General features: G+C 39.3%; 2 protein-coding genes across 2 annotated transcripts; both read left to right on the top strand.

Annotated features, from left to right (window-relative positions):
• The first annotated feature begins 606 nt into the window (after positions 1–606).
• Positions 607–16337, top strand: LOC140941238 (sperm-specific sodium:proton exchanger-like). The gene is made up of 19 exons (XM_073390217.1): positions 607–711; positions 1436–1722; positions 2334–2444; positions 2974–3244; positions 4595–4738; positions 5286–5445; positions 6037–6303; positions 7599–7834; positions 8554–8614; positions 9199–9453; positions 9816–10010; positions 10800–11001; positions 11826–11974; positions 12646–12873; positions 13129–13299; positions 14337–14570; positions 14904–15102; positions 15566–15787; positions 16273–16337. The coding sequence occupies exons 1-19, from the start codon at positions 620–622 to the stop codon at positions 16278–16280; spliced, it is 3492 nt and encodes a 1163-aa protein (XP_073246318.1). The 5' UTR covers positions 607–619; the 3' UTR covers positions 16281–16337.
• A 923-nt stretch (positions 16338–17260) lies between these two features.
• LOC140941986 (uncharacterized) lies at positions 17261–24412 on the top strand. The gene is made up of 9 exons (XM_073390983.1): positions 17261–17447; positions 18994–19077; positions 20100–20183; positions 20783–20842; positions 21248–21283; positions 21731–21760; positions 22033–22065; positions 23070–23273; positions 24306–24412. The coding sequence occupies exons 1-9, from the start codon at positions 17354–17356 to the stop codon at positions 24359–24361; spliced, it is 681 nt and encodes a 226-aa protein (XP_073247084.1). The 5' UTR covers positions 17261–17353; the 3' UTR covers positions 24362–24412.
• Positions 24413–26225: the final 1813 nt, after the last annotated feature.

Raw genomic sequence — 26225 nt, 5'->3', positions numbered from 1 at the left:
GGCCTCAGTTTGTTCTAAAAATAGGGTGGCGGGCCCCCGGGCCCCTCCCCTGGTTCCGCCACTGAAAATCATAATAGCACATTTTTTACCCGATAGAATGATAGGCCTCTGCTAGGAGTGGGGCTAGAGTGACGTTGACCAGCGGACTTTGAACGAAAAGCCCGCGAAAACGACTTGATGCCACTTCCAGGTTTCGTCAGCTTCTTCATAGTTTTGATGTACTAAATACTCCAAAATTTCTACAAACCAAGAACTAATTCATTTATTTCTTACTTTGCTTAAACTCTTTAAAGAAATTCTGTTACACTGAAAGGAGGAAAAGTGAGTTTACTGAAAAATGCGTTGTGCTTTGTTTGCAACGACTCTATATGATATGGAAGTTAGTGGATGGCTAGTCGTTTGCCGCTAATGTTGAAAGGGAAATGGTTTTTAACGCCTCTGATTCACATGAACCACACGAGGCTCATGACAGCCCTTACGCAATCTTGTTCATTTTTACATCATGTACTATTGGAGGTAAGATTAAAGCCGTACAACTTAACATTCAGAGCATCAAATATAAATTTTTCTGGAGAAGTTAGTAAACACCTTTTTTGTTTCAGCTGTTGTTCGGCAGATTATGAAGGGTTGGCCTATTCCTTATACAGTCGTTTTGATAGTTCTCGGACTTGGTTTTGGGGCAATATCAGGCGCAGTCCCAGAGTTACAGAAGTAAGAAAAGTAAACATATATAAGCTAGTTACAAGTTAAAAATCGTAAACATAAACTTAGGTTTTCTGAGCATGTGCATTTCACTGACTTTAGCAACTTATGGTGAGTTTACTCCCTATTTAAAACGTGTAAGTTTGAGCCACTAATATCACACTGAATATGGACAAGGTTACTCTGTTATTACTGTGGTACAAGGCCTTTAGTACAAGGCCGGGGGCACAGACTTTAGGCAGTTTTGCGCACATCAGTTTTTAGAAGGATATCTCACTTTTCCGACATAGACTTTCATTAAAGTTTGGAGTAAATCAAGACGGTCTTTTGATTACTTTATTGAAAAAATGATTGTTTGACTGACTAAAATAAGAAATAAGCAAAATCAGGACTCGAAAAAAACCTAAATTCCAGCTTGTTCTTTGGGCAAGCAGCTCTCCAACATTTTGCTCGGCCGGAAGCTGACTTCTTACCCGTCTTAGTTAATGATTTAGTTAGAAGATGACTTGCTTAGACCCTTGCTAATTTGGCCAGTGAGCCTTATGTGTTACCACCCAGCAAGAAAATCTACTTTAACAAGACTACCGCACGGGTCTCTTTTCGAGCCCTCAAAATAAACGATGTAATGTTTTTTATCATCATCTCTCTAACAGACACTAAGTTTTAAGAGGAAAATATATATTTATGTTTTAATATTATATTTTTACACATATTTTTTATTGGTTTGTTCAAGGTACACAGCTGTGTCCAGCCAAGACCCTCATCTGATCCTAACAACCTTCTTGCCTGTTCTGCTGTTTGAATCCGCCTTTGCCATGGATGTACATATTTTTTACAAGATGTTCTGGCAAGTTGTAATATTGGCTGTGTTTGGTCTGGCTGTAGCGACAGCTCTCTCTGGTGTCATGGCCAAAATGGTCTTTGTGGATTATGGCTGGACCTGGTTTGAGGCCTTACTATTTGGTTCAATAGTTAGTGCTACAGATCCTGTCGCAGTGGTCGCCCTGCTTAATGACTTGGGTAGGTAACCATGGTAACAGTAGGTTGAATCATCCCCTCATTAATGTATTTGTGTAGTGTGTGGCATTATAGGTAAAATAAAGTAGTATACACCATACAGTTTCCAAAGTAACGACCTCGTTACTCTCTAGTGGCCCCCTCTACGGTCACTGCTTTTGAAGGAGGGGAAGAGGGCGGGGTCTAGGAGGGGGGTCGTTATACAGTTGCACCGATATTTGGTCTCACGAATGTGATTTATCAGAAATGTGGCACAAGACTCTGGGAACGCATCAGTGAATCACTTATTTTAATCGCTTTTAACCAATTAAAAATGAGTTTTCTTGTACTGCGCGTACGTAATTCACGCCATTGCTGTCCATTTGATATGTGATAACAGTCCTCCAGTTTGTCTCTCACTCTTTTGTATTCTTATCACTACTATTATTTAGAGTTCTTAACACTATAATTAATTTAAAGCAGATGGAATCCAGCTTTTTGACTTTTGTGGAGGCGCTTAGAATCTCCGAAACAGTTCGGTTTCAAGGCAGTGGTAATATATTATGTAACCAGAGGCTACGATTTCAAGTTATAGATTCCTAGCTCTTATTCACTTGTTTTCTTGGTGCCTTTAGGAACAAGTAAGCAGTTGTCTACTATCATTGAGGGTGAATCATTGTTGAACGATGGTATGGCCATTGTACTGTACAAGATATTTTTCAACCTGGCATTTTCCTCAATGACTGGTAAGATGATAATTCATTGGATATTTCCCCAATTTTGTCGATGTTCTTTTATATTGTTGCAGTTTCTCTTTCTTCCAAATGATAATTCTGACTGGAGATAGAAGACATAGCATTGAAAGAGTCTTGACATTGTAACACCATTGCTTCAACTACTGTTTATGAAACACTCAAACGTAAAGACGCACTTAAACACAAACAACTTTTCCTTGGTAGTATAAAAGGCAAAATAACACATTTTGCTGTCTTGTAAAGGAAAAACGAATATTGTTTATTTAGGCTACTAAATGATAGTTTAAACTCAAAATCAGTATTATTTCAACCTTTAATTAAAACACCTTTCATTACTAAGATATCGTTCACTCGGACGATCAAACTCAACCTACTTTTGAAATGACTTCTGGGTTCAAACCTTTAACAGCATTACTGAGATAATCACATGATCCAGAGCATCCGCTGTGCCAGTGACGATGTTTTTCTTTTCTTTTAAACTGTTCATGAAGACAATTTCTTTTTCTCGTTTCGTACTCAGCTACCGAAATTGGATTGTATTTCCCGCGCGTCGCCCTTGGTGGATTCTTCTTTGGTCTAGTGGCCGGAAGAGTTACTGTATTTTGGCTCCAACACGTGTTTAACGATGCCATGGTAGAAATCACTATCACCTTAGCTAGTACCTACTTGACATTCTACATAGGAGAAGAGGTGTTAGGTATATCTGGTGTGATCGCCGTGGTTATGTTGGGGATCCAGATAAACGCACTGAAAACTAGCATCAGTCCAGAAGTTGAAGTTTTCTTGCATAGGTAAGTGTTCTGGGGGCAAGACTGCCTTCTCTCTTAAAATCCGTTGATTTCTCATGATCATCCCAGTCGGTGCGGTTGCAAACAATGACGTGATTAAAAAGGGATTGGGACTAGATTTGGTTCTTCTTCTTACGCCCTCCTTATTGCGGATTGCCGCTTGCGTGCATGAATAACAGGCTGAGACTGTGATTCACTCCTATGAATGAAGGGCTACTTCAGTTGAAGATTAACCCCAGGTATTCACAAACTTGGATTTATTTGCACATGACTAGAGAGAGAAAGAGTCGGATCGTACTTTCCGTTAGTTTTGTCGAACGTATTTTATTGAAATCAAATTAATTACAGGATAAGTTACTTTTTACAATTTCAATATTAGTTGAAGCAACAAACAAGGTGAGACTTACAATTTGTCTCCCTTTGCTTCGCTAGCCTTCCTTGTATCTTGATGACTGTGACAATTCAAAATATTGTCATAACAACGTATAACAGATTCCTTTTAAAATCAGTGTCCCCTCACCTATTCTTCCCGCTTCGCTGAGAAGAGTGACAGAAGAGCTGAAAACGGCAAATCAGTCTGCCCTCAGTTTATTCTGGGCTACCGGCACAACTTAATATGATTACCATGTAGATATTTAAGACTTTTAGATTTGACAACTCATACAATAATTGACAGAAAGCAGTTTCTTAGCCTTTCTCTGAAGCAATGGCTCTCTGTAACACTTTTTAGGCTGGGCTGGGTTGTTCAAAGCAAAGCATATGTGCGAAATATGAATTCAGATATAAAAGCTTAAAATGCAAATTCAGTTTTATTTTTTGTCTACAATTTGATGACTGGATGCTTTAAATAGAAAAGAAAAAATTATCCGGGAAAATGCTTCTGAACAAAAGAAAAAAAGGACGGGTCAAAATTCAACCCTGGGTTAGCGCTAATCGGCCTTGGAACAACTGGGCCCTGGTTAATTCATCTTCTATTGCAGAGATCATAAGGGAACCAGCATCACAACGATCAACCTGTTACAATACCGATCCCGAGGGTGCGGTTACACGTAGGCTACCATATCGATATGGTGGTTTAGCTTTTTTTCACTCTTTGATCTTAACGATCATAATCCCCTCTTACAGGTCATTATCGTAACGGTCTTGGGTGGAAACCAACCTTTACTGACCAGCAGAATGAAAGCTATAATTCAGGAGCAAGCAAATCTGCTCTGAAACCTCCTTCTACTCGCTCTTAATCTCGTACTCGTAGTCTGATGTAGAGGTCCCCCGGCTCTGTTTTTAAGTTTTTGATGTTTCAGCCAATTAGAGCATGCAAGAACTGATGTCCAGACTTTTTCCATTTGTGCTCAGGTTTTGGGAAATGCTGGCGTACTTAGCCAACACTCTAATCTTCATCATGGTCGGTGTGGTCATCATGGAGAAAGCCCTCAACAGTCTCAACGAATATGATCTGTTTCTTCTAGTGGTGGATTATTTCGGTGTTACTGTCATAAGGTGAGTGTACAAACACAATTAAAAAAACAAAGAGTGCCTTTCGCAATTTGAAATAACTTTCTCATAATTTGTAAAAAAAAAATTGTCGCCATTTGTTATAAAATTGCAACATAATTATTATTAAAAATTCCGACATTACACAACCATTTAGTAGGAAGATATTATTAAAATTGTCTTTAAATAAGAACTGTTTTACGGTATGAAAGAGTTGATTTTGTTATTGTAGTTTACATGCAAGATGAAGAATAGATTGTAATCCCCTACAGCTGTACGGAACAGTAACCTTGAAGCACATTCGACTGATTGTGATCTAGTCTGAATTTCAGACAATACGTTTGAGTCGCATATTCTCTGAGGGAGTATGGGACTCGCAGGGATTGTCTGTAATTCAGGCTAATTGTAATCCCAATGAGAAAGATTTAAGAACGTATGGATTTGTTGATTTAAAATCCCGGTGGAAGAGATGTTAGGTGATGTCTTGATATATTCTCAATTCCGGTCTTGATCAATCAAACGCACTCTTAATTGTTCCATGATTTGTTTTTAGGGGTCTTGTTATGATGACATTCAGCCCCATTCTCATGCGGATCGGATACGGCCTTCAATGGCAGAATGCTGTGGTGGCAGCCTGGGGTGGGCTAAGAGGAGCTGTAGGACTGGCTCTAGCACTGCAGGTGTATATTGACCATCCTCTGGTTGGAGGAAAGGTAAGACATGGCACTAATTTCAACACACCTGCAGGGCTCGAAAAAAGTCCCCATACTAGTGTATTTACGAATACATGCCTTAACAAGACGTTTCCGACGATCGTTTCTTTTTCTACACTGGAAATATGTTTATTCTACAGACAGAAAACCATATGAAAAAGGTAAATGAAGATTCATCTCTCTCGAGAGCTCCGAAATTAAAGCCGCGCTAATCTCGCGTGAATTTAAGCGCAGTAAGGATGTTTTATGTTATCAGCAACAACCTCAGTAAAGTCGACTGAATCAAAAGGAACTTTTAGCAGTATTCACCGTTTCCCTTAGACTTGCCTACAAGTGGAGCTCAATTTTTTTTCACGAGTGCGAAGCGCGAGCGGTAGATTTTTTATGTTTTCTGCGGCAAAAGCGAGCGAGAGAGCAAGAGCTCAACTGCCGGAACCGGAAATGAGAAGCGAAGGACTTTGAGAAAGTCTACGTTTTCCTTATCCTTACGTCTTGTGATAGTGCCCGCTGTTAACACAAAAGTCCAAACGATTCCATTCCGGTTGCTTGATTGCCAGAGTTCGCATTGTTCATGTCTGTTATTCTGTTCAGGTTTTAGCCCACACAGCTGCCATTGTGATGTTTACCCTCCTCGTCAACGCCACGACGATGAAAAAGTTACTCGACAAACTCGGGATGAGTGAGATTTCAGACTCGAAGAAGATCGCCATGGCTAATGCCGTGAGACAGGTACAAGAGAGTAATCAGCGCACACTTACAATGCTGAAAGCAGACCGCTTCCTGGCTGACGCTGACTGGGATATGGCTGAACGAGATTGCGAAATGGGTAACCCTTATGTGGAAATAGACGACGGCGAGGTAATTCGTCATTTTAGAAACGAGAGGGAAACTGGACCGAGTTAAAATATCGGGCCAATTGTGAGACGCATTTCGGGTCCAGTTCCACTCTCGTTAATTCCAAGTGGCAAATTAGCAGTCATTGAATTCAGGTATGATCTGAAGAATTTTTGCAGATCGACGGGAGAACACCCTTCGAGAATGAATAATAATCAACGTTACGCAAAACCAAGAAACCGAGGAAGATGAAATAGCACTGTTGATCAAGTCTCGCGATTGTACTGATTGATTCAGTGTGAAGCACAATTGTTTTTTTGCGCCCCATTTAAGGGAATGCGGATTCCGGAATCCGAGAAAATTTTGTTTATGGCATTTGGAATCCTTGGTTTTGAAATCCGGAATCCCACTGACGATTAGAATCCAGAATCCAAGTTCCACTGGCAAATACTGGAATCCAGTAGCTGTGATCCGAAATCCACAGCATGGAATCCAGAATCCAAGACTGCCCTGGATTCCCTTACATGGGGCGATTTTTTGTTAATCCATTGGATAATGATTCAGTTCGGGTGGATCAGTATCGAACTGTCAATCATCCATCGCCAAAATAATTTTAGGTTGTTTAGATTAGAGTGATTTTACTTAACCCGTGAAATATGTAGTAGAATGCTACGCAATATTATGCAGTAATTCTTTTGTCTTCTTTTGCTTATTTATAGCTATTTCGCACTAATTGTTATAATCAGTTTCACGGGTCAAGTAAAATCACTCTAAAGTAATATGTATTTGGTGTTAGGCTACTTTTTTTTTGCTTCATTTTTAAAATGTTACTGCCATTGATAAAGAAAAGCAGCTTTGAACGGTTGGACCATCTCTTGCCTTGCCTACGTCAGGTCGTCCGTTGGATTGATCGTCCGAAGGTTGATAGTTCGATAGATCATACAATCCCTTCCTTTTTGGGACGTCAAAAATACCTTTATGAGCTGAACGAGGAAAGACATTGGCTTTGCAATTGCATGTTCCATATTCGTACATTTTTGTGCTCGCAGCCGACAACAAAGATCAAAAGAGAGCTTTCGTGGCGGAGACATGAACACACAGAGGTTAATTCTGTTTCATCTCTGTTGACGTTCCTTAGTTACAAAACCTCTCCACAGAGCTGTTACGAGAGAAAAATTATAAGACCTTTCCTTTAGCTGGCTCACTATCACAGGGGAATTAGATTCCTTGTATCGACTTGTATTGCGGAAGGCTCTTCTTTCTTGTGGAACACGTACCCTATGCTAATAGTATACACACTCCTGTACTTTTGTTCTTAGCACGCGGAAGAGACTCCTTTGCTAGTTCGCCTTAGCACTTGTCCAAACTGTGAAAGCAGCGTTCCTAACGAACCATCGCCCAAAGAATTCGCCGAAATGGCAAACGATGGTAGAGTGCGATTGATAAAAGCATTGAAAGTCAGCTATTGGAAGCAGTTTGAACATGGTATGCTGTCTCGAGAGGCAGTGCAGGCATTGATCAATCTGGCCGATACTGCAATGGATGAAGAAGAAAGGTACAACTGAATAAAGAGTTACAGTCAACTTTCTCTTGACGACTTGTGGTATAAGAGTGAGACCTCTTTGAAACGGATACCTAAAGCTAATCCAGCCGTTCTTGAGTAATTTTCTTTTACTCCCTATAAAGTTTAAACCCTTCTAAGTTTAAGACAGGCACTTAGCTCAGGCCCTGGCAGTCTCCATTTTAATTCAGGCAACAGGGTGTTTGAAAAATCTATATCGCAACTAGGTGTAAAAGATAAGAAGGGATTTTCATAGATGCGTGATCATAAATGAAAAATGGTTGAGAAGGCTTTCGAGCTAGAAACAGTTTAACCTGTTAAAAAATGGATGTGAAACAAACTTAGCAATAGACCCCTCCCGTATTCCTTTCAGTGAGCTCACACAATGAAAGGAGCTTGTGGCCTGGTTGACCAATCTTATAAAAGTCACGCCCAACGAGTCGAGTCGAGTTTTTGTTCACAGGAATACGAAAATGGTTTATTGTTCAGTATTTCAATTGTATCTACACCATCTACAGTTCTTTCAATAAAGACAAATCAAAATCTTAGCCCTTTTCCGGCGATAGTCGCCAAAAGGAGAACTTCACGTTATCCATGTTTAAAGAACCGTAAAGTAGGCACCGTGTAGTTATATAAGCTCGACAACAAAGCTACGGGGAACTTTTTGTATAGCTTGTTTTTTCTCGGATTGATAATGCTTTTTTTGTTGACAGTTTTATTGAAGTGGATGACTTACAGCCCTATTGGAGGGTGCCACCATCTCTACAAAAGCTGGTACGTGTCTTTCTTCGTATTATAGTATATTATAATATTTTGAGTTCTACTAACGATAAAATTTTGTTTTCATTTCTTATCACACTCTACGCTTTGAAGATTCATCAGTAAGGCTACTTGGTACGGAGCTTCAAAGTTCATAATATTTACTGCTGTGCTGTGATAATTAAGGCCAAAGAAAAACACATTTCAAATGAATTCATGTTGCAGATTAAAACAGCATAACTTCGGGTATATAAGTAAGGCTATTGGCTGATATTTACTGTTAAAACAAAAAAGGGCAAAAAAACACGATTCAAATAAAAAAAACGGTGAAGATTAAAACAGCAACTTCAGGTTTAAGTATAAGGTTTTTGGCAGCATTTTGAAACAGATCAGTCGAGTCTCGGAAAGTTCTGATCTTGGGCTAGTGATGTTGATGATAATGATGATGATAACGGCGATGGTGATGATAATAATGATGATGGTAATAATCATGATAAAATGACGTTGAAAATGGTGATGATGACAACGTTGATGATAACGGTTGTACTGATGGCGACGATGATGACGTGTCTTAACTCTATAATTTCTTTTTGCATTAGAAAGACAAACTGGAGCAAATGAAACACCACAAACCGGCTGAACGGGTACCCACGCCGAATAACAAGATTCTTTCCTTCATGTACAGCGTGGCTGTTCACGTATCGTTTGACATCGTTATGAATACCTTGATCATAATCAACATGGTGCCTATCATTCTGGAACTGGCCTCAGACGACGATGCTCCTTACATGAACACTTTGAACGTCATCAATTATGTTTACTGTACCATATACGTCGGTGAAGCGGCCTGGAAGGTATGTGTTGTCTAAAAAGCTTCCTTATCTAAATTCTTTTTTAGGTGTCTAGCTGTCTTTGAATTTGAAAGCTACTTTGTCTAAATTGTTTTGTAGGTGTCTGGCTGTCTTTTAATTTAAGGTTTGTGTTGGAAGTTACATGACTACTAAAAAAATATGAAAATGAATTGATACTTCGTAAGTAAACATAAATATGTCACTGATATGTTTTATCTCATTTGTTAATTATACCTCAGTCAAATATCATAACCCCTACTAAAGGTGCAGTGACTTCTACAGATAAAATGCATGTTACTGTGAATATTTTATTACTGAAATATACGTTTTGTTGCAAATCTTAAACGAATATATTGTTTTTACAGATTTTGGCTTTTCGTCGTTACTACTTCAAAGACTACTGGAACCTCCTCGACCTGTTTATAGTTATATTGTCCCTTATCGATATCATTATTGACCAGGCAGTCGAAGAAGGCACAGGGAATTTTTCTCCATCAATCCTTAAAGTAGCCAAAGTTTTCAGAGTACTCAGAATGGGCCGTCTTTTAAGGCTCTTCAAGGTAGGCCATCTCATCTATTACTGACAAGTAACTTGTCACTTGTTTCCCCATTTATCTATAGTTGTTTTCAACTTAAGTTTTCCTTGGCTCGTCTAAAAAGAAAACGCTTTTGGTCAGCAGTCTAAATTTGTCTTCTCGATAGCTACGATCATTGCGTGTGTGCGAACACATTGAATCACGTGATTGAATTATTAGAATGGTTTTTGATAACGTAAAGAATGCCAACAAAACCGCGAAAAGTTCAGTTTCATGAACCATGTCATAAAAGACGATTACATGTATTTACATGTCGATTTGAATTTTGAAACAAACCTTCACATTGTTTTGTTCGACTTCTGTTTTCGTATCAGGAACAATTCCAATAATATTAACTGTCACTGCGTTAAGAAACCATTTACCTCAAAGAAAAATGAGAACATTTTCAAATCTACGATCAGTCGCCCCATGTAAGGGAGGCAATACTGTCTTGAATTCTGGATTCCATGCCATGGGTTCCGCATTCTCAGTCAGTGGAACTTGGATTCCGAATTCCAATCGTTAGTGGGATAGCGTGGATTTCTTGAACTGTTTTCCAGATTTCAAAGCCCAGAATTCCGGATTCCACAACTCAAAATTTCCCGGATTCCAGATTCCACAAGCAAAAATATCGTGGATTCCGGAATCCCAATTCCCTTAAACGGGGCAAGATCAGAGAACGCATTGAGGTTTCTTGAGGGAGATTTAATTCACAAACTTTAGAAACGAATCGACCGGGCGTACAACTCATTTAGCATTTTATTTTCCCTACAGGCAGTTCTTCCAAAACTGATAGACTCTGTGAATAACATTATCAACCGTCAGTTGAGCTTTGGATATGATGTTGGTAAAGGATACATTATCGCCGAGGAAGAAATCATCAAGTTGATAGATCACATGGTGGTGGATAAAAGAATCGCAAAGGATTTAAAACAAAGATCAGAACAGAACCGTTTGAATGTCGTGAAAAGCCTGGGTAAGCAGGCGCGCTTGCAGCGTTATTCTTCCTTATCTAGGTTTACGTTTTTGACCTCGGCTACCAGAAGATCTTAGTTCAGGCTGGAAGAAGAGTAAGAAAGAGGATAGGGGAGGGTAAGAAGGAGAGATGATAACTCCTTTCTCAGTTTACTGTTTCGCGCGTTTACTTCCATCATGTTTACTGTCGTCAATAGAACTTTTTGTTTACTAATTAATCCTTTTTGTGTTTGTGATAATTCTGAAGGCCATGTAGCATTTCGATGGCAATCAAAAAGAGCATCCTATAGCAGTTTCTTGCCTAGATGTAAGCGAGTAGGCGCTCCATTAACAATAATTTGAAGTGAACTAAATTCCCATTAGCCCCCCCCCCCCCCCCGCCCCAAATCCCCTTAATTGCTGACCAAAACACCACGCTGGATTGAGTTTTTCGTGATGATTTACCTGCAAAAAAAACTTGCGTTGACAGTTTCGCTGGTGAACTGTGATAACTGTAATATCAATACACAAAAATCGGTCGCACAAGGTGTAACATTACTTTTGTCGGTAGACTGCGAGCAGTTTCTCTTTTTCTTCCATATTAGTGAGGGGAGTGCACGCGCGCGCGAGCCGTGTTTCGTTCGATAGACTAAAAAAACAGAGACTTCTCATAGTCTTTTTTGTCAGTGTTAATAGTATACGACTCAATAAGAAAGACCTCAGGTACTTGGTTCGTCTCACATAAAAGAGAGAACAAATCCATAGTGTCTCCTAAACTTAAATTTTTCTATTCCCCTTTAATTTCAGTTTCCTAACAAACACTTATTTTTGTTGGAACTCTTTCAGGCATGCTGCAACGTGAACATCCAGGAATTGCAATCTCAGTAAAAACCCGCCAAGCGATTCGCACCATTTTGAACAATGCCCGTGACGTTATTCATGAGCTCAAAGGAGGCGGACTATTGGATGAGGCTGAAGCAGCAAAACTTGAATCGGTAATCAAGTTTTAAACCTATTATATCTTTGTTTCTGGTTTGTTGGTGAGACTTTCTGGCATCTGATCATCGTCAATCTTACCCTATCCTGCTCAGCTCCAGCAGGTTGCCTCAGTGTCTGTCGTTTTAAGCCGCGGCTGTTCAAATGCTGTATAACGCTGTCCAACGGATAAATCACTGTTCAGAGGATAGATATTCGTAAAACCAAAAGTGTTTTTCAGTAGATAGAGATTTATCCCCATTGGATAGAGTTACAGCGTACAAAGAAAGTCGTGCCCGATGGCCCAGGACTAGTGGATTTTGCTATCGACCCGGCCAGCTGGTGAATTCTGTTCTTAACTTGCCCGACGAGTAAACGATTTTTTTAGAGAACTCACTTGCAGAAGAAATGTAATCAATCCTGATCATCAATAATTTTTTTCTTCGGGCTATTTACAATGATTCTTGGGCTAGTATATGCTAGCTGAAGCTTGAATTGCCCGAATGTCAAATTGTAAAACTGACTTTCTTTGAACCCTGGACAACTAGGGCCTGTTTAAGCTCTTTAGTTAGACATTGATCTTCGTCGGAGTCTATATCCCATTGATTAGACTTGATTAGCCATTGACACAGTACAAAAGCTGCACAAATAAGTAAAGAACCTTAAGTGATTCTCGATCTTCGACTTACAGATTGTCGAAGTGAAGATGAAGCGACAACTGAGTGCTCCAGCCTCCATTCAACCTCAGAAGCCCTTGGAATTGCTGCGTAACGTGGTGTGGCTAGAAGGAATGGCATCAGACGCGGTAGACTTCATCACTTCAGCTGCTCGTATAAAGCTGTTTGAAGCCGGTGATACTATAACAAGGCAGGGCGAAGAAGTGACGGGAATATACTTAATTGTTTCTGGAATGGTGAAGGTACTAGCCACTCCCTGTATACTATGAACTAAATTTGGGTCATGTCACTTGAATATCCCTGTTTTCAGCGAATTCTGTCGCTATGAAGACTTTACCGAGACTGGAAACTGCACATGAAAAGTAAAGACTCTGGCACCCAGGTGTAGTAATATCTCTATCAGCTCATAAGAAATATCCTTATGCTCAACCAAGATACAACCAACCACTAAACAGAAACTGGTATAAATGGCGTTTGTTATTCATTCTTCATTACAGATGATAGGCGTTTCAGTACCAAAAAAGAGCTACATAGATGACGAGGAACCGGAAGTAGGAGAGATGATAGTAACTACGGATTACATTTCTGCCGGTAACCTGATTGGTGAGATGGGCCTGCTAACCTCATCTAGAAGAAACTCCTCCTGCACTTGCGAGTCTTCAGTTCAGGTATGACATCATTCTGTTATTCTTGTCTCCTGCTTAAGGCCATGTTCATGCTATACCGAATAGGTGTCGACACGAAAAGCTATCCCGTACAGCATGAACACCTATCCGATATGTTACTCTCCACTTTAGAGGAGATCGGCCCCGGGGGGGGGGGGGGGTACTTTAGGAATATCTGGGTAGGGATGTGCCGCTGGGACCCTGGAACCCTTAACCTATACCAGAGCTAGTTCAGCTGAATTTTGCTACCCTATACTAGAGTAAACTTCCCAAATCCCCCCTATCCTAGAGTAGCTGTTTCCCTAGTCTAGAAAAAATCTTCAATCAACTGATCAGTTTCCTGAAAAATGACACCCTATTCTAGACCCAAACGCTCTGATTTATACACCCTATGCTAGAGTAAACTGCTTGAAAGCCATACCCTTCACAGCGGCACATACCTATATAGCCCATATATGGCAGTACCCCCCCCCCCCCCCGGAGATCGGCATAGCGCAGCTTCGCTTCGTTTCAGAAATCACGCCGAAATCACTGTTCTTATACAGTGGAACCTCTCCTTTGGGGCACCTCTGCTCAAGGGACACCTCCATTCTGGGACACAAAATATGGTCCCGGAAAAAAGTTCACTTACTCTGCGTATTTGTTACCTCTATTGAATGGACACCTCTATTCAGGGGAAAGGGACACTTTTTGTGGGTCCTGAAACCCAGGTTTAACATTCATTAAGGGGACACCTCAGCATATATTTAAAAAGTGACAGACCACAAAGTTTAAGTGTTTAAGTGTACACTAATCACAATGGCGACAGCAGTCCAAAACATGAAGTATCTCACGACGTAAATCGATGTACCTTACTTGTGGGAATTCAACACACAACATCGCAGACATAATTTAATCATGATTGTAGTACGGGGATAGTGCCTGGGGACCAAGTGAGTATTAAACGGTGATTTTGCGTAAGGCTTTGACTAAACCTAACTACCAGAAATCGGTAATTTTCCTATTTTCGTCAGAAGCATCAATAGGTTTTTTTCATTTAGGCCTTTTTCATCACAAAAGAAGACATGATAGAGGCTACGACTCGTTACCCTGATCTGGTGGACCGCTTGTGGAGAGTCTGCGGTGTTAGATTAGCTGTTCCTCTTCTTCTGGAGGTGCCCACCTATTACAACTGGTCGCGAGATAAAATCCGTGTGATGTGCGAGCGATCTTATATTGCGTCTATTCCCAAAGTTCCCAATCCGGTTTTCAAAATCAATGAACAGATGAAAGAGGTACGTTGAAACTGATAGGCAACTAATTGCACATTTCCTTAGCTAGTGGAAAGAATGAACATTACTAAGGTAAATGGGTGTATTATTGATTTGAGGCTAATATTATATTGTGATTGATAAAAGTTGTACTTTTTGTAGTAGTTTGCGGTTGGATTGTGATAGGCTTCATGAGGAAGAGGTTGAACCCTTCTCATGAGCCTCTGCTCATAGTACAAGGGTATAAATAATATTGGAAGAATGGTGAAAAAACAAAACAGCGCGTTTTTGTTAAGATTAAATCCACCGTATTCCACGTCTCTATGTTGGTCTTTTATTTTTTTTTTATCTTTGTAGGTTATTCTTATTCAAGGAAAGGTTACGGAGATGGACACCAGAGAGATTTATGAAGGACCTTGCGTACTACCTAGGGCTCACAAAAGTTTTAGATTGCATTTTGACGTGGAAGAACCGAAGATTTTAGTTGTTTCGCGTTCCCATGAGAGTGCAATGCCTGATGACCCAGAAGACAATCCCTCAGTGCTGGATATTATAGGTAGGAAATTTGTAGTTATATAATGCCTTTGCACGGATATCTCTTTCTCCCCTGGCCTGGTCCTCTCCTGGGGGCGCTCTGAAGGCGGGGCGAAAAAGGAGAGGGGCTCCTCCCCCTCTTCCCTCCCTCATCCCCGTACCCGCGGAAGCCTCCGAGCCCCGGGAGAGCTTGCTCGAAGGCTAGTCTCTTTGGAAGATAATGAGTGATGAGTTTGACAGAGGATGACAACTGACCGAGAGAAAATGAATTTCAAGGATAACCGTGAATTCTTTGAGAAAATCTTTTAACCGATACAGGTGTAAAAAGGGTAGGAAAGGTAATCCCTGGTAGGTCCTTTTTGGTTTAAGTCAAAAATTGAAAAAAACCGTTGAAGGGTCTGATTTTTATATTCAAAGCTCACTTGATAGCTTGATTAGAGGATTATCACGATATTATTTCAATTTTCCTGTTCCGTTTTGATAAGGAATTCACTCAAGAGGACGTGACGTATTTGAAAGAAGAGAGCGTGCTTATTCGGATTCTGGTACAGAGGCAACTTTTAGAGGAAAACGAAGAGGCACGACAACATCTAGCCGAGTGAGGATGAGCTTTGATGAAAGCTACAAAAAGCCTGCGCTCGACCCACTACCTGACAGGTTACAGGGTAGAAAGATTGTGGTGTCACCAAAAGTTGAAGATGATAAAGGTCTGTTTGTGTTTTGTTGTTGTTGTTTTTTTGCCACGGTACATTGCATGATTGTTGACTAAAGAAGAAATAGTGCCCAAGAATCATTTAGAAATCGTTATCTCATTGAAAGAGATCTCATATTAAATTAAAAATCAACCAGTGCGGTTGCTAAGCTTATAAGGAAACTTAGATATCTCATGTTCTTAAGTAAATATTCACTCATATCCTTTCTGATCCAGCGACTTAACGGCAAAAGAATTCCAAATTTTGGGGCTTTAGTACAAATAGCAAACTGCTTTTATATTGGGAGCACAATGCAAGATTAGCGTTATAGCTCAGTGGTGCGCATATTATAATTAAATCTAAGATAGTGATATTTGTTTCATTGCAGAGAAAATATTTACAAAATAAGTATAGTGGAGTGCCTGTCTATTGATGCCATAAAAATCTAACCAATTCTCGTTTCATTATCGACATTCTTTTTCTGTTTTTCTTTTTTCCAGATGATTAGCTTAGTGAAGCCAACCAAGCCAGGCTGCACAAATTCATCTCTCCAAAATTTGGTGGAGAAACTTTGAACCGTGTTGATTTATCGTGACACTAAAGACTCTGTTGCGAATAAAATTTGTTTCAAATATTTTTGAAAACCACTTGACCAAATGAGAACATTGTATACTTTTTTTAATGCAATTGTGGGCGTTTTTAACAAGAAAAAAGAGCACAAATAAGTGGTTTGAATCAATAAAGTCCTAAGTTTGATAACTTGTGCTATAACCTCAATTATTCAATTGCGCTTGGCTTATACTTTTTTTCACCAATATCTTGTAAAGATTTTTAGTAGCCTTCGTTATGACGGACTTGTTGGAACATCCGTGAGAGGCACAAGTCTCACTAAGAATTTCAAGTTACTCCGGGCCTTCTTCACCTGACATTCAGCCAAACATTGCATCATTAAAACAATACCTTACTCGTCTGTCAACTTTCGCAAGCCTGCAGGTTCTTCTTGCTCACATCTTTTGTCTCCCGTTCGGAAATAATTCACAGAGTTCGGAACTTTAAGAATCACGACTAATGATACCTTCCAAAGGTTCACTACAATCATCGGACGTCATCGGATTAACTTCGGAATTCGCCCGAAGTCCTCTGGTCATTTTATTAAAGGAAGCGAGACGTTTTTAGAACAGACCTCCGAGGCCAGAGTACCGTATTATATACCTGGGCGTCCTTCGACTTGCAACAAGTATATTGAAAGACCCTAGCTTCAGCTGATAACACCTGTACTACTAAGACGACCTTCGTAAAACATAAACCCGAACGTTTTCGTAAGTCTTCCTGACCGAGGCCACAACGGTCCACTTCAGCGGTTATATCGCATATTACACAGCTAGACATCAATAGGAACAATCCAGTTAACTTCGTAATTCTCGACACCTGTGAATTGAGGTGAAGACCTTTGTGTTAAATTATTCACGAACTTGCCGGTGCTCACTACCTGAACACCCATTGTCACCATTTTTGAGCTAAAACGACCACATTTACGTTTAGTTTTCCGTCTAAAAACGAAAACGATCCCCTAGCGGGGGAATGATGCAGTTAAAACTTGGAATAAGAAAATTAATCCCCGTTTTACTACTATGCGTGCAAGTGGCGTTCAACTTTAAAATCACGGTGAAAAGAGGTGTGTTGTTTTTTTTTTATTTGATGAATTTACGTAACTCTAATCAAGTAAAATATTCTAAAATATTCTCTATAACGCGTCAACAGATAAATCTAATCACTCAAACACATAGTTCATTTTAAAAGAAAGCCCTGACCAGTATATCAAAGGGATCTTCTCCCAGATAAGGAGATAAATGGTATGCAAATACAGTCAATTCATATTTGTTAGGTCTCCATTCTTGAAAGACGCATATAGTTTCTTGAATATGTTATTTCTTTCACGTTCATTCACTTGTAGATCCAAAGACCACAGTATCAACAGACACAATACATATTTTATTCCATCTAATCAGTAATTTTAAAAATATTTAGTTACTTTAAAAAACATTTTCTAAACATAAAATTATTGACAATTAACCTTTTTACACTCCGTGACAAACACCTTACGCGTTCTGTCGTTGTTACTTTCAGTTTAATTTTTGATAAAATATCTTAGGCTGAGAAGATATCTTAAAGCACTTGCTTTGACTCTTAACCTGTAATCTTACAATATTTTGAGATATAATTTGATTCTAAAATTTTTGCTCGTCCTTTGCTATTGTTATCTCTAAATTTCACGATTTGTTTCACAGAAACCGGTACCAGTGACCGAAAAGGGAGTTGTCGGCTTGACCAATTTAAGTGAACTATATCTTGCCACCAGAGAGACATACGACATTAAAGAGCGATTATCTTTTTAGTGAGAGCATCTTTCTGCGTTTGCTTAATTTTGAAAGATCTTACATATTTTGCTCCTTGACAGTCTTTTTATCATTTCTGAATGTATTTTAAAAATTCTTTTGAAATGGGAAGGCAAGAATTTGATTAGTGTGTGTAATCAAATGGTGACGAGTGAGATGACGGAATAATTTCACGCGTGTTTTGTCAAAATTCTCATAATTTCCCGAGTCTTTAGGAGATGCGCTCTTTCATGAGTTTATGTTTCTAATGCGTCTTTTGATGCCCTGGCATCTTCATTCATAATTTTTGTAAAACCTGGACGCCATCTTGGCACTAAGACGGTCCCGTTTACACGGGTCTAGACAAATTTTCTGGGAAAAAAACTTGAACGGATCCGCCTTTCGTTTGCACGGAACCAGCTGAACCGTGCAACTTTTGTTGAACGGCAAACAGTATTGCAATCTGTAACAGTATTTGGACGGTTCCGTGTAAACGGGTTGCGCAGGTAAAAAATTCGTTTGTTCGAAAATTTGTCCGAACCCGTGTAAACGGGACCAGAGGCATACCGAACGTTACCATAGCAACTAAGTAGTTTCACATGAATGAATGTGAAATTATAAACAAACGCTAAACTTTCGCTCCAAAATTAAGGTAGTCTGCGTAGCAAGCGTTTCGGTGTGGTTTCGGAGCAAAGAATAACCGAAATCGTACAGAACGCTTGCTACGCAGGCTAAAATTAAGGATATTGATAATGTTAGTGATTGGCGGGCAATCACTTGAGGGTGATTTATCTTTTCCTCCTGACTCATTACTAGCTGTTTGCATTGATTTTTGTTTCCTCTCAGATAGCTTAACAGGGGGAAGTACGACAGATGGAAGAAAACTAAGTCTTGAAGGAACTAGCATGGAAGTAGAAAGATTAAGGAAAGGTAAACTGTCAATTATCAAGATATCAATTGAAGACACTTGAAATTTACATTCTTCGGTTAATTTTACAGGTTTTTTTTGCTGACCTTAGGCCATTTAAGCCCCCGGCTTCGGTTGTTCTCATGTATTTTCCCTAGTGTGTGATATGTGATAAAGTTAAGTTAAAGTTGAAGTTAAGAAAAATTTTATAACTTTAGAAAACATCGTACATAATTTAAAAATGATGTGTCTCTGAAATGTAATAGTTTCTCGAAAGAGTAATATTTACGTCACTCGTGGTTAAAACTAGGCGCCATCACTCTCCCTTGGTCAGCCGAATCAGGCAGCTCTTATCATAGAATACTTGGTCATTTGCACGATGGCCTTCTTTTAGCAATGCTAACAGAATCAATTTCGTTTTTCTTCCTTTCATATTAAAAAATTGGAGATCCACGTGAGGATAGAATGTCTTATAAATAAAAGCCCCTTCATTTCCACAAGAAAGCCGCAAAACCCTAAAGGATTCTGGGAGTCAAATGACGTTAACGTGCAATTCGCCTTCAGCAAACGAAAAACGGCCTTTAAATAAAGGCAAAGACGAGCTATCATAGCAGTTAAAGACATAACTTATGCAATTGCCGAAAGAAAAGGCTAGTTGTCAATGTTATGCGCAGTGCTAGCAATCGCAGCGCAAAACAAGTCTTAGGAATCGCTTCTTTTCTGTAGCTGATCTGTTAGAGCGTTGCAATTGCAATCCCGAGGTCCCTATACTCCAAGCCCTGACCTCAAGCTAAATTTGTTTGTTGGTAGTTCCAAGTTCAACTCGTCGGAAGCGCTTATGTATGGCTACTTAGTCTTGTTTTATTTGGAATATTTATTTCCGTTGTTTGCTCGGTTCTGTTAGCTTTTATGCTATAGAAATACTGCCGATGGTAAATAAATTATGTTTTTTTTTTACTTATGAAGTAACACTGTCAGACACCTTACGTATGTGGACGGTCATAAAGAAATTATTCTATTATTTAGGTATTGTTTTTGTTAACAGCATTTTTAGAAATCGATGACAACGTAGATCTTGCCCAAAAACCCATGGATCATCAAGAGAAAGCAATGGAGTCTTTAAAAAAAGGTATACTAAACATGTAGCCAGTCTCTTTCATTACTCACTGGGCATGGTTATCTTTAAGTTATAGCCGAACCTAGATCAGAGATTAAAAACGTTGGCCTATAGTTAAGGTCGAAATTTCGATTCTGGAAACCTTGACAATCGGTCGGTGACTATAGTATTTGAAAGTCAAGGACGACTTTTTGCAATCTCTTTGTATATCGTTTGCCGAGAGATCTTCGGTATACTTCGGAAATCCATGGGAGTTTCCTCAAATTGCATGAAAGGCACTTAATAAGGTACTGACAAAGACCTTCTATCCACAATTTGGCTTGCTTTCAAAGTCTTCTGAAGTCTATTTTAGTGTGGAACAGAGAATTTCCACTCTGGAGGGAAAATTCAAGTACTACAAGTAACCCACTACCCCACTAGCCTTAGCCCTAGTAAAGGAAAATAGGGGACCACACCAAAAATCACGATTTCTGGTTAAGATTTACTTTTGCTCTATCTCGACCTTATTGTTTTAAAGTGTGGCTGACTGACACGAGACAGACTGACATACAAAAGATGTGGGGTTGTGTCATTTCAATGATAAAATGTTCTATGTCTTATTGGTCAAACAGCTCTACGTTCTGTTGAGGACGAGGAACAAGATGATCGAAAGATAAGAGACATTGAATCTGGTAAGAACCTCTTTTTAAACCTAAGCCCCTGATCACGTTATTCTACAGGGCGTGGAACCAGCCAAGTCGTAGTTTGTGTAAAAGCTTGGAAGTTAACTATTTGTTGTTTTTGAATAGAAAAAAAAAAGGAAAAAGGATAGAAAACGAAGATTTTGAGAATTATTCTTAGAACTCTTGCTTCATTATTACTTACTACGACGTACCCAAAATATCGACGGTTCATAGTATTCGTCGCTCGAGCAGATGACGGATTTTCCTGTGAGGATCTTGCGAATGTGATGTTTAACAGATTGAGAATGCATGGAATAAGATCATTGTTTGGAGCAACCCGACCGAAAGGGCCGAATGATGATGACGCTGATGTAAATTGATACTTACTGATGGAGCAATTACGTTTTTCAACAGCTCTGAGGTCCATAGAAAGGGAGACTGCTTACCACGGTCAGTACCTTGTGAACAACACTTATATTAATACTTTCTTTGCCAATGTTACATACTTTGATACTATTGTGCGCCATGAACTCAGCCAGCTGAACAATCAACCAAGCACTTACTTCGTCCGGTACTCAGTACTGTAGCCAGCCATTTGTTTATCTGTCTGTCATTCGGTTCGTCAGACCGTCAATCCATCAGAATGTTTGTAAGGGGCAACACTTCGGATCACATATCTTACCTTAGAAGGCTTCTTGATTTTAGCCTCTAAACCGGCGCTTACTAGATCACGCATGAGTAAAACCTGTCGCATTCTTAGCTATCAGTCTTAGCTGTGGTTATATATCACAACTGTTGCACTTCAAAACCGGTCGGTCTAACAGTTTTTCTAGCCTTTATATATGTCCCTTAAAATTATCATCCATTGATCACAGTTTAAACTTTCTTCTTGTGCAGAGAGCAGAAAACGAACAAATATAGAGAAAGGTACGTTAACTGATGGTCTTTAGAAACAGTTTAGCTCATCTTTTTTTCTCAACAAGTTTCCTGAGTGTAAAAATAGAGAAAAGAAAACTGAAAGTTCGGCCAAGAAAAACTACTTTTAAAGAACTTATTCTTATAAGCTAGAGTCGCAGGAAGCAATATTTTTGTTGAAGGTAAGTCACGTGACTTATTTACAACGGATTAACATGAAAAGTTATTTTTGTTATACATTAAAAAAATGAAGAAAATTTTGACAAGCATTTATCCTTTTTTAGTTCTCAATCTAGTGGAGGAGCACACTAATCAAGGTATGCAATATAGTCGCGTAGAAAAAAAAAAGAGTTTTATCGTTACGTAAATGTTGTGGTTCAATTTTCAGTGAATTTTTATCCTTGGTTTGAAATTTATTTTCCTTTGTTTTTGGTATGGTGATGAATTTAAAACAAACTGGAAAATACAAATTAAACCAAGGATAAAATTGAGCCACAACATAAATATATCAGAGAGTAACTTTTTCAAATTTACATTCACTCCATTTGGACCGCGTTACTTGCAATTGAGCGACGTAATGAGGGTCCGTCCCCCAGGACTAATTCAGGATTATACTAGCCTCCCTGTAGATTGTTTACAATATCATTTGGTCTAATCATAACTTCAGAGAAAAAGGCCTAGTAATATTTATAATCTCCAGTTACATGTTCCTAGTCAGGAATACTTTGTTTACTTTTTAAATTAACCCTGGGTTTAACTCAACCATCTTTTGGGGGAACTTCGCCCGTGTGAACGGCGCCATCACTTTTACGATGAACGTTTTACATGATTGTAGAATTAAGGAAGTTGCTCAGGAAGGGTGAAAAACGTGTGAAGTCATAACCCTAACAAGGCTGTCATAGAATAGATAGCATAGACCCTTCACAGTGCATATTAGAACATACATTAGAATGTTTCTTTTTTTTTCGTGTGATTATCGAGTTCGATTGCAATAGAGTAGAAATAATTTCAACGGACCCACTCCAAATGTATCATCTTCCATCCCAAACAAGGCCGGGTGACATTTTTTTGTTAATCCCGATAAAACTACAGCCGACTTCTCCAGTTTCTTCATCAACTGAGACTAAGAAATGAAACTACGAGACACTGGAGAGAGATAACAACAACAAGGGGGAGCCGTGAATGATACACAAACAAACAAAAACAAACAAATATAAACAAAAATCGTCCGTGAAAGCGTCTTGATTACACAGATTACCCTTCCCGAATCAACTTAATTCAAATTTCTTGGATAAAAATGGCTACTCTTATTCTTCTTAAGCTTTGACACACAAGACCACACCTAATGAAGGTAGAAGGGATGGTTTGACTGTGTCTTTACCAGATGAAGCCAAGAAAATCAAAGAGGGACGCACAATAAACCTCAAGACCAGCCAGGGGAGAAAACGTGTGTTCATTCCTAAAGGCTGGATGTTTTGCACCGTTTCACCTTTTAAGTGTTATTCCACGAACAGCAGGAAAAAGAGTAAGAAAACTTTCTCTATGGCTGCGTAAGGGAACTTCATTTCATTTTCTTATATCTTAGTTTAAAGGGGATACGTCACGCTATTTGTGCATGTTATCTTTTCAAAAAAGTAAAACGATTTTCCAGTCAATTGAACTCCAAAAACAACGGTCCGGTTTACTGTTTAAGACTATATTTAAGGCTGGTTTTCACTAGCGACGGAGTCGGAGTCAGAGTCGTAAGCGGAATCATAAGAGCGCTTATGACCTTGTGAAAAAAAAAAATCGGAGTCGTAAGCGGAGTCATAAGCACGATGGAATCGGAGTCAGAAGAATCAGAACGTTTCCATCTCTTCCGACTCCGTCGCTTACGTTCCGCTTACGATCTAGTGAAAACCAGATTGTCGGAGTCGGAAGCAGAGGCGGAAGGATAAACCAATTACAATGCAGGTTCCCAGGCTTTGTGATTGGTTAACGTCACCAGCTCATAAGCGCTACGCTTCCTCCGACTCTTTCGCTAGTGAAAACCAGCCTTTAGGCATTGAAAATTTGTCCAGTTGTCTGTTGCAACAGATGGCAAGGATGGACATGGATAGTTGGGCCAACTTTTTCAAATATCACCTAAAAAATCATTATGGTTAATGCTTCCTCCTAACGGTCCACTTTTAACGTTTGAGACCATATTTAAGCACTGAAACTGTTTCCTGTCGTCTGTTGCAACGGATGGATGTGGATTAAAACTTCAACTTCTTCAAGTTTTAATGCTATGACTCCAAAAATCACTCAAAATATTATTATGGTTAGTGCTCCCTTGTGAAATTTGTTTGATATATTCTTCATACCTCTACTGGTGCATGTGTGTATGGGTAAAGGCACTACGTAATGACTTCAGAACAGAATTGACCTAAAACAGCGATAACCTCGTGACATATAGCCCTTTTAAATGTTCCAAATTACTGGTTAGAGAGAATCATGCTTGATAAATACTTGCCTCAACTTGCGTTTTGTTGGAGGCAAATCGTCCACTTTAAGGAGTTTTTTCTTTTAATTTTAGGGCGGATCAAGAAGAGACACATCTCCGTAAGAGTTAGTGGAAAACAAACAGTTTGAAGAGATCGTAATCCTTCTACGGTCAAATTTACCGTCCATAAGAACCATAATCGACAAGCTAATATAAAGTGCTGAAAATATTTGGCTGTGGCTTTAGAGTGGTAGTACTCCCGTCTCCAGAGCTGTGATCCTTGTTGCGAGAATTGAAAGCTCTGGATGGAGACGAGGCATGAAGTGCGCAATTCACGGACTTCCGATATTTTGCACAGCCTCAGAAATCGAGACAACAACGGTTACCTTATATTACTAAAGGGAGTCTCAGCAAGGCTCTCGATTCGTGGCGCTGACCACAAGGATGGCAGCTCCTGGAAGAGAATGGAGTGGTCCACATTGAATCTGTATATGATTTTTTCATGAGAGGTCAGTAAGCAAAGCAGACAGTAGTCACCACCTGATAAATCATCAGTGGACTTATGCGTCACTTGATTAACTAATGAGCTTGCTTAGTAGCCGATCTGGAGTGCAACGTTCACCTCACATCATTAGGGGCCAAAGGTTGTTACTGTTCACTCACTCTTGCTTGGGTTTTTGGGCGGCCCTCTCTGCAAGAGGCCCCTTCTTTTGACTTCTTTCCTTTCCGATAGCCTTAAGTAGCTTTAAATTGAAGCAATGATAGAGAGGAGGAGGTAAAAAATGAGCGCATTGTCGGCCTCAGGTTTGTTGATTGTTAAACAATGACCAATTCGAGCTTACGACTGATAATAAGGAGCCTTCTTCCTTTACCAAACCATGTGGCATGCTTACGGGCACTCTCAGTAAATGACTCCAACTTAAGTTAAATAAAGTGATGACTTTGTTAAATTTCGATCCCTTCGATTTAGCTGAGTTGAATCTATCGATTACTTATCCTCTTAGGTCTCTAGACTAAACTAGACACACTTAAGTATATTATGAATTATGAAATAACAGAAAAAAGAAATGCAGATAATTCAAAAATTTTGCCCGAAAAAAGTAGCATTGGTAGCTATTTTCATAGGGCTTGTGCAGCTGCAAATGTTTCGTTTAAATAACCTCGTAAATATTTTCACTGTCTTTGATCACTATATTATTATGGAAGAAAATTTAAAACAAATTCAGCTGCCATTAAAACCACATATATACGTAAATTAGAGACCTTTAGATTCCAGGAGAAGGACAAACTACGACGAGGAGATTCAACTTACAGTTTTTTCGCTATTTCTCAAAAAATATAAACCCCGGAAAACTTCATTGTACTTATTTTTTACCAGAAACGTTAGCACGGTTATCTTCAGATTGAAAATAGTTCTAAGTGTTCTCCCGATTGCAAAATGATAAAACTTTTCACATTTGAGAACTTGTTTCCGACTGCGACATTCACGCTAAAACCTGTTATAACGCTGGCTCACGTGCACGCACTACTGAGTGTTGAGAAAATCTCGTCCCGTCGTTGTCGTTTTCGTTTTAAAATCTAAAAATCTCTTCTAAACAGAAAGAGTAAGGGCCTGTTTACATGGAGTGGGGGACCCCGGTCTAGTGGGGTTGGTTTCTTTTGTTTTCACGCTCTGGGGGACACAAAACAAAAGAAACCTACCCCACTAGACCGAGGTCCCCCGCTCCATGTAAACAGGGTCTAAATAACAGCGGATTAAGTTAGACTAATGAATAATCCATTGTAAAGATGTACAATACCCTAAGTCTACGGTAAGTAATTTAATGTAAATATCTGTATAAACGAATAAACAAGAGTAAAATGAGAATTATTCTACTGTGTTTTATAATACTTATATGGCCTTGGCCTTTGAGTCCGTCTCAAACTTCACCTGCAATAAGGGCTACACAGGATTGGTTTTGTGGCAGTCGAAGATGACTTGCTCCAGTCTCCCAAGACTTCCCTACCTTATCC

Source organism: Porites lutea, chromosome 6 (genome assembly GCF_958299795.1).
Source record: "Porites lutea chromosome 6, jaPorLute2.1, whole genome shotgun sequence".
Taxonomy (NCBI): domain Eukaryota; kingdom Metazoa; phylum Cnidaria; class Anthozoa; order Scleractinia; family Poritidae; genus Porites; species Porites lutea.
This window is presented reverse-complemented; position numbering and strand designations above follow the sequence as displayed.

Coding starts and splice junctions, on each gene's coding strand:
- LOC140941238 (XM_073390217.1), top strand. CDS start 620: ATGAAGGGTTGGCCTATTCCTTATACAGTCGTTTTGATAGTTCTCGGA. Junction 3,245..4,594: donor GTTGAAGTTTTCTTGCATAG/GTAAGTGTTCTG, acceptor ATTTGTGCTCAG/GTTTTGGGAAATGCTGGCGT. Junction 11,002..11,825: donor GAATGTCGTGAAAAGCCTGG/GTAAGCAGGCGC, acceptor GAACTCTTTCAG/GCATGCTGCAACGTGAACAT.
- LOC140941986 (XM_073390983.1), top strand. CDS start 17,354: ATGATGCAGTTAAAACTTGGAATAAGAAAATTAATCCCCGTTTTACTA. Junction 17,448..18,993: donor TAAAATCACGGTGAAAAGAG/GTGTGTTGTTTT, acceptor GTTTCCTCTCAG/ATAGCTTAACAGGGGGAAGT. Junction 19,078..20,099: donor AGTAGAAAGATTAAGGAAAG/GTAAACTGTCAA, acceptor TTTTGTTAACAG/CATTTTTAGAAATCGATGAC.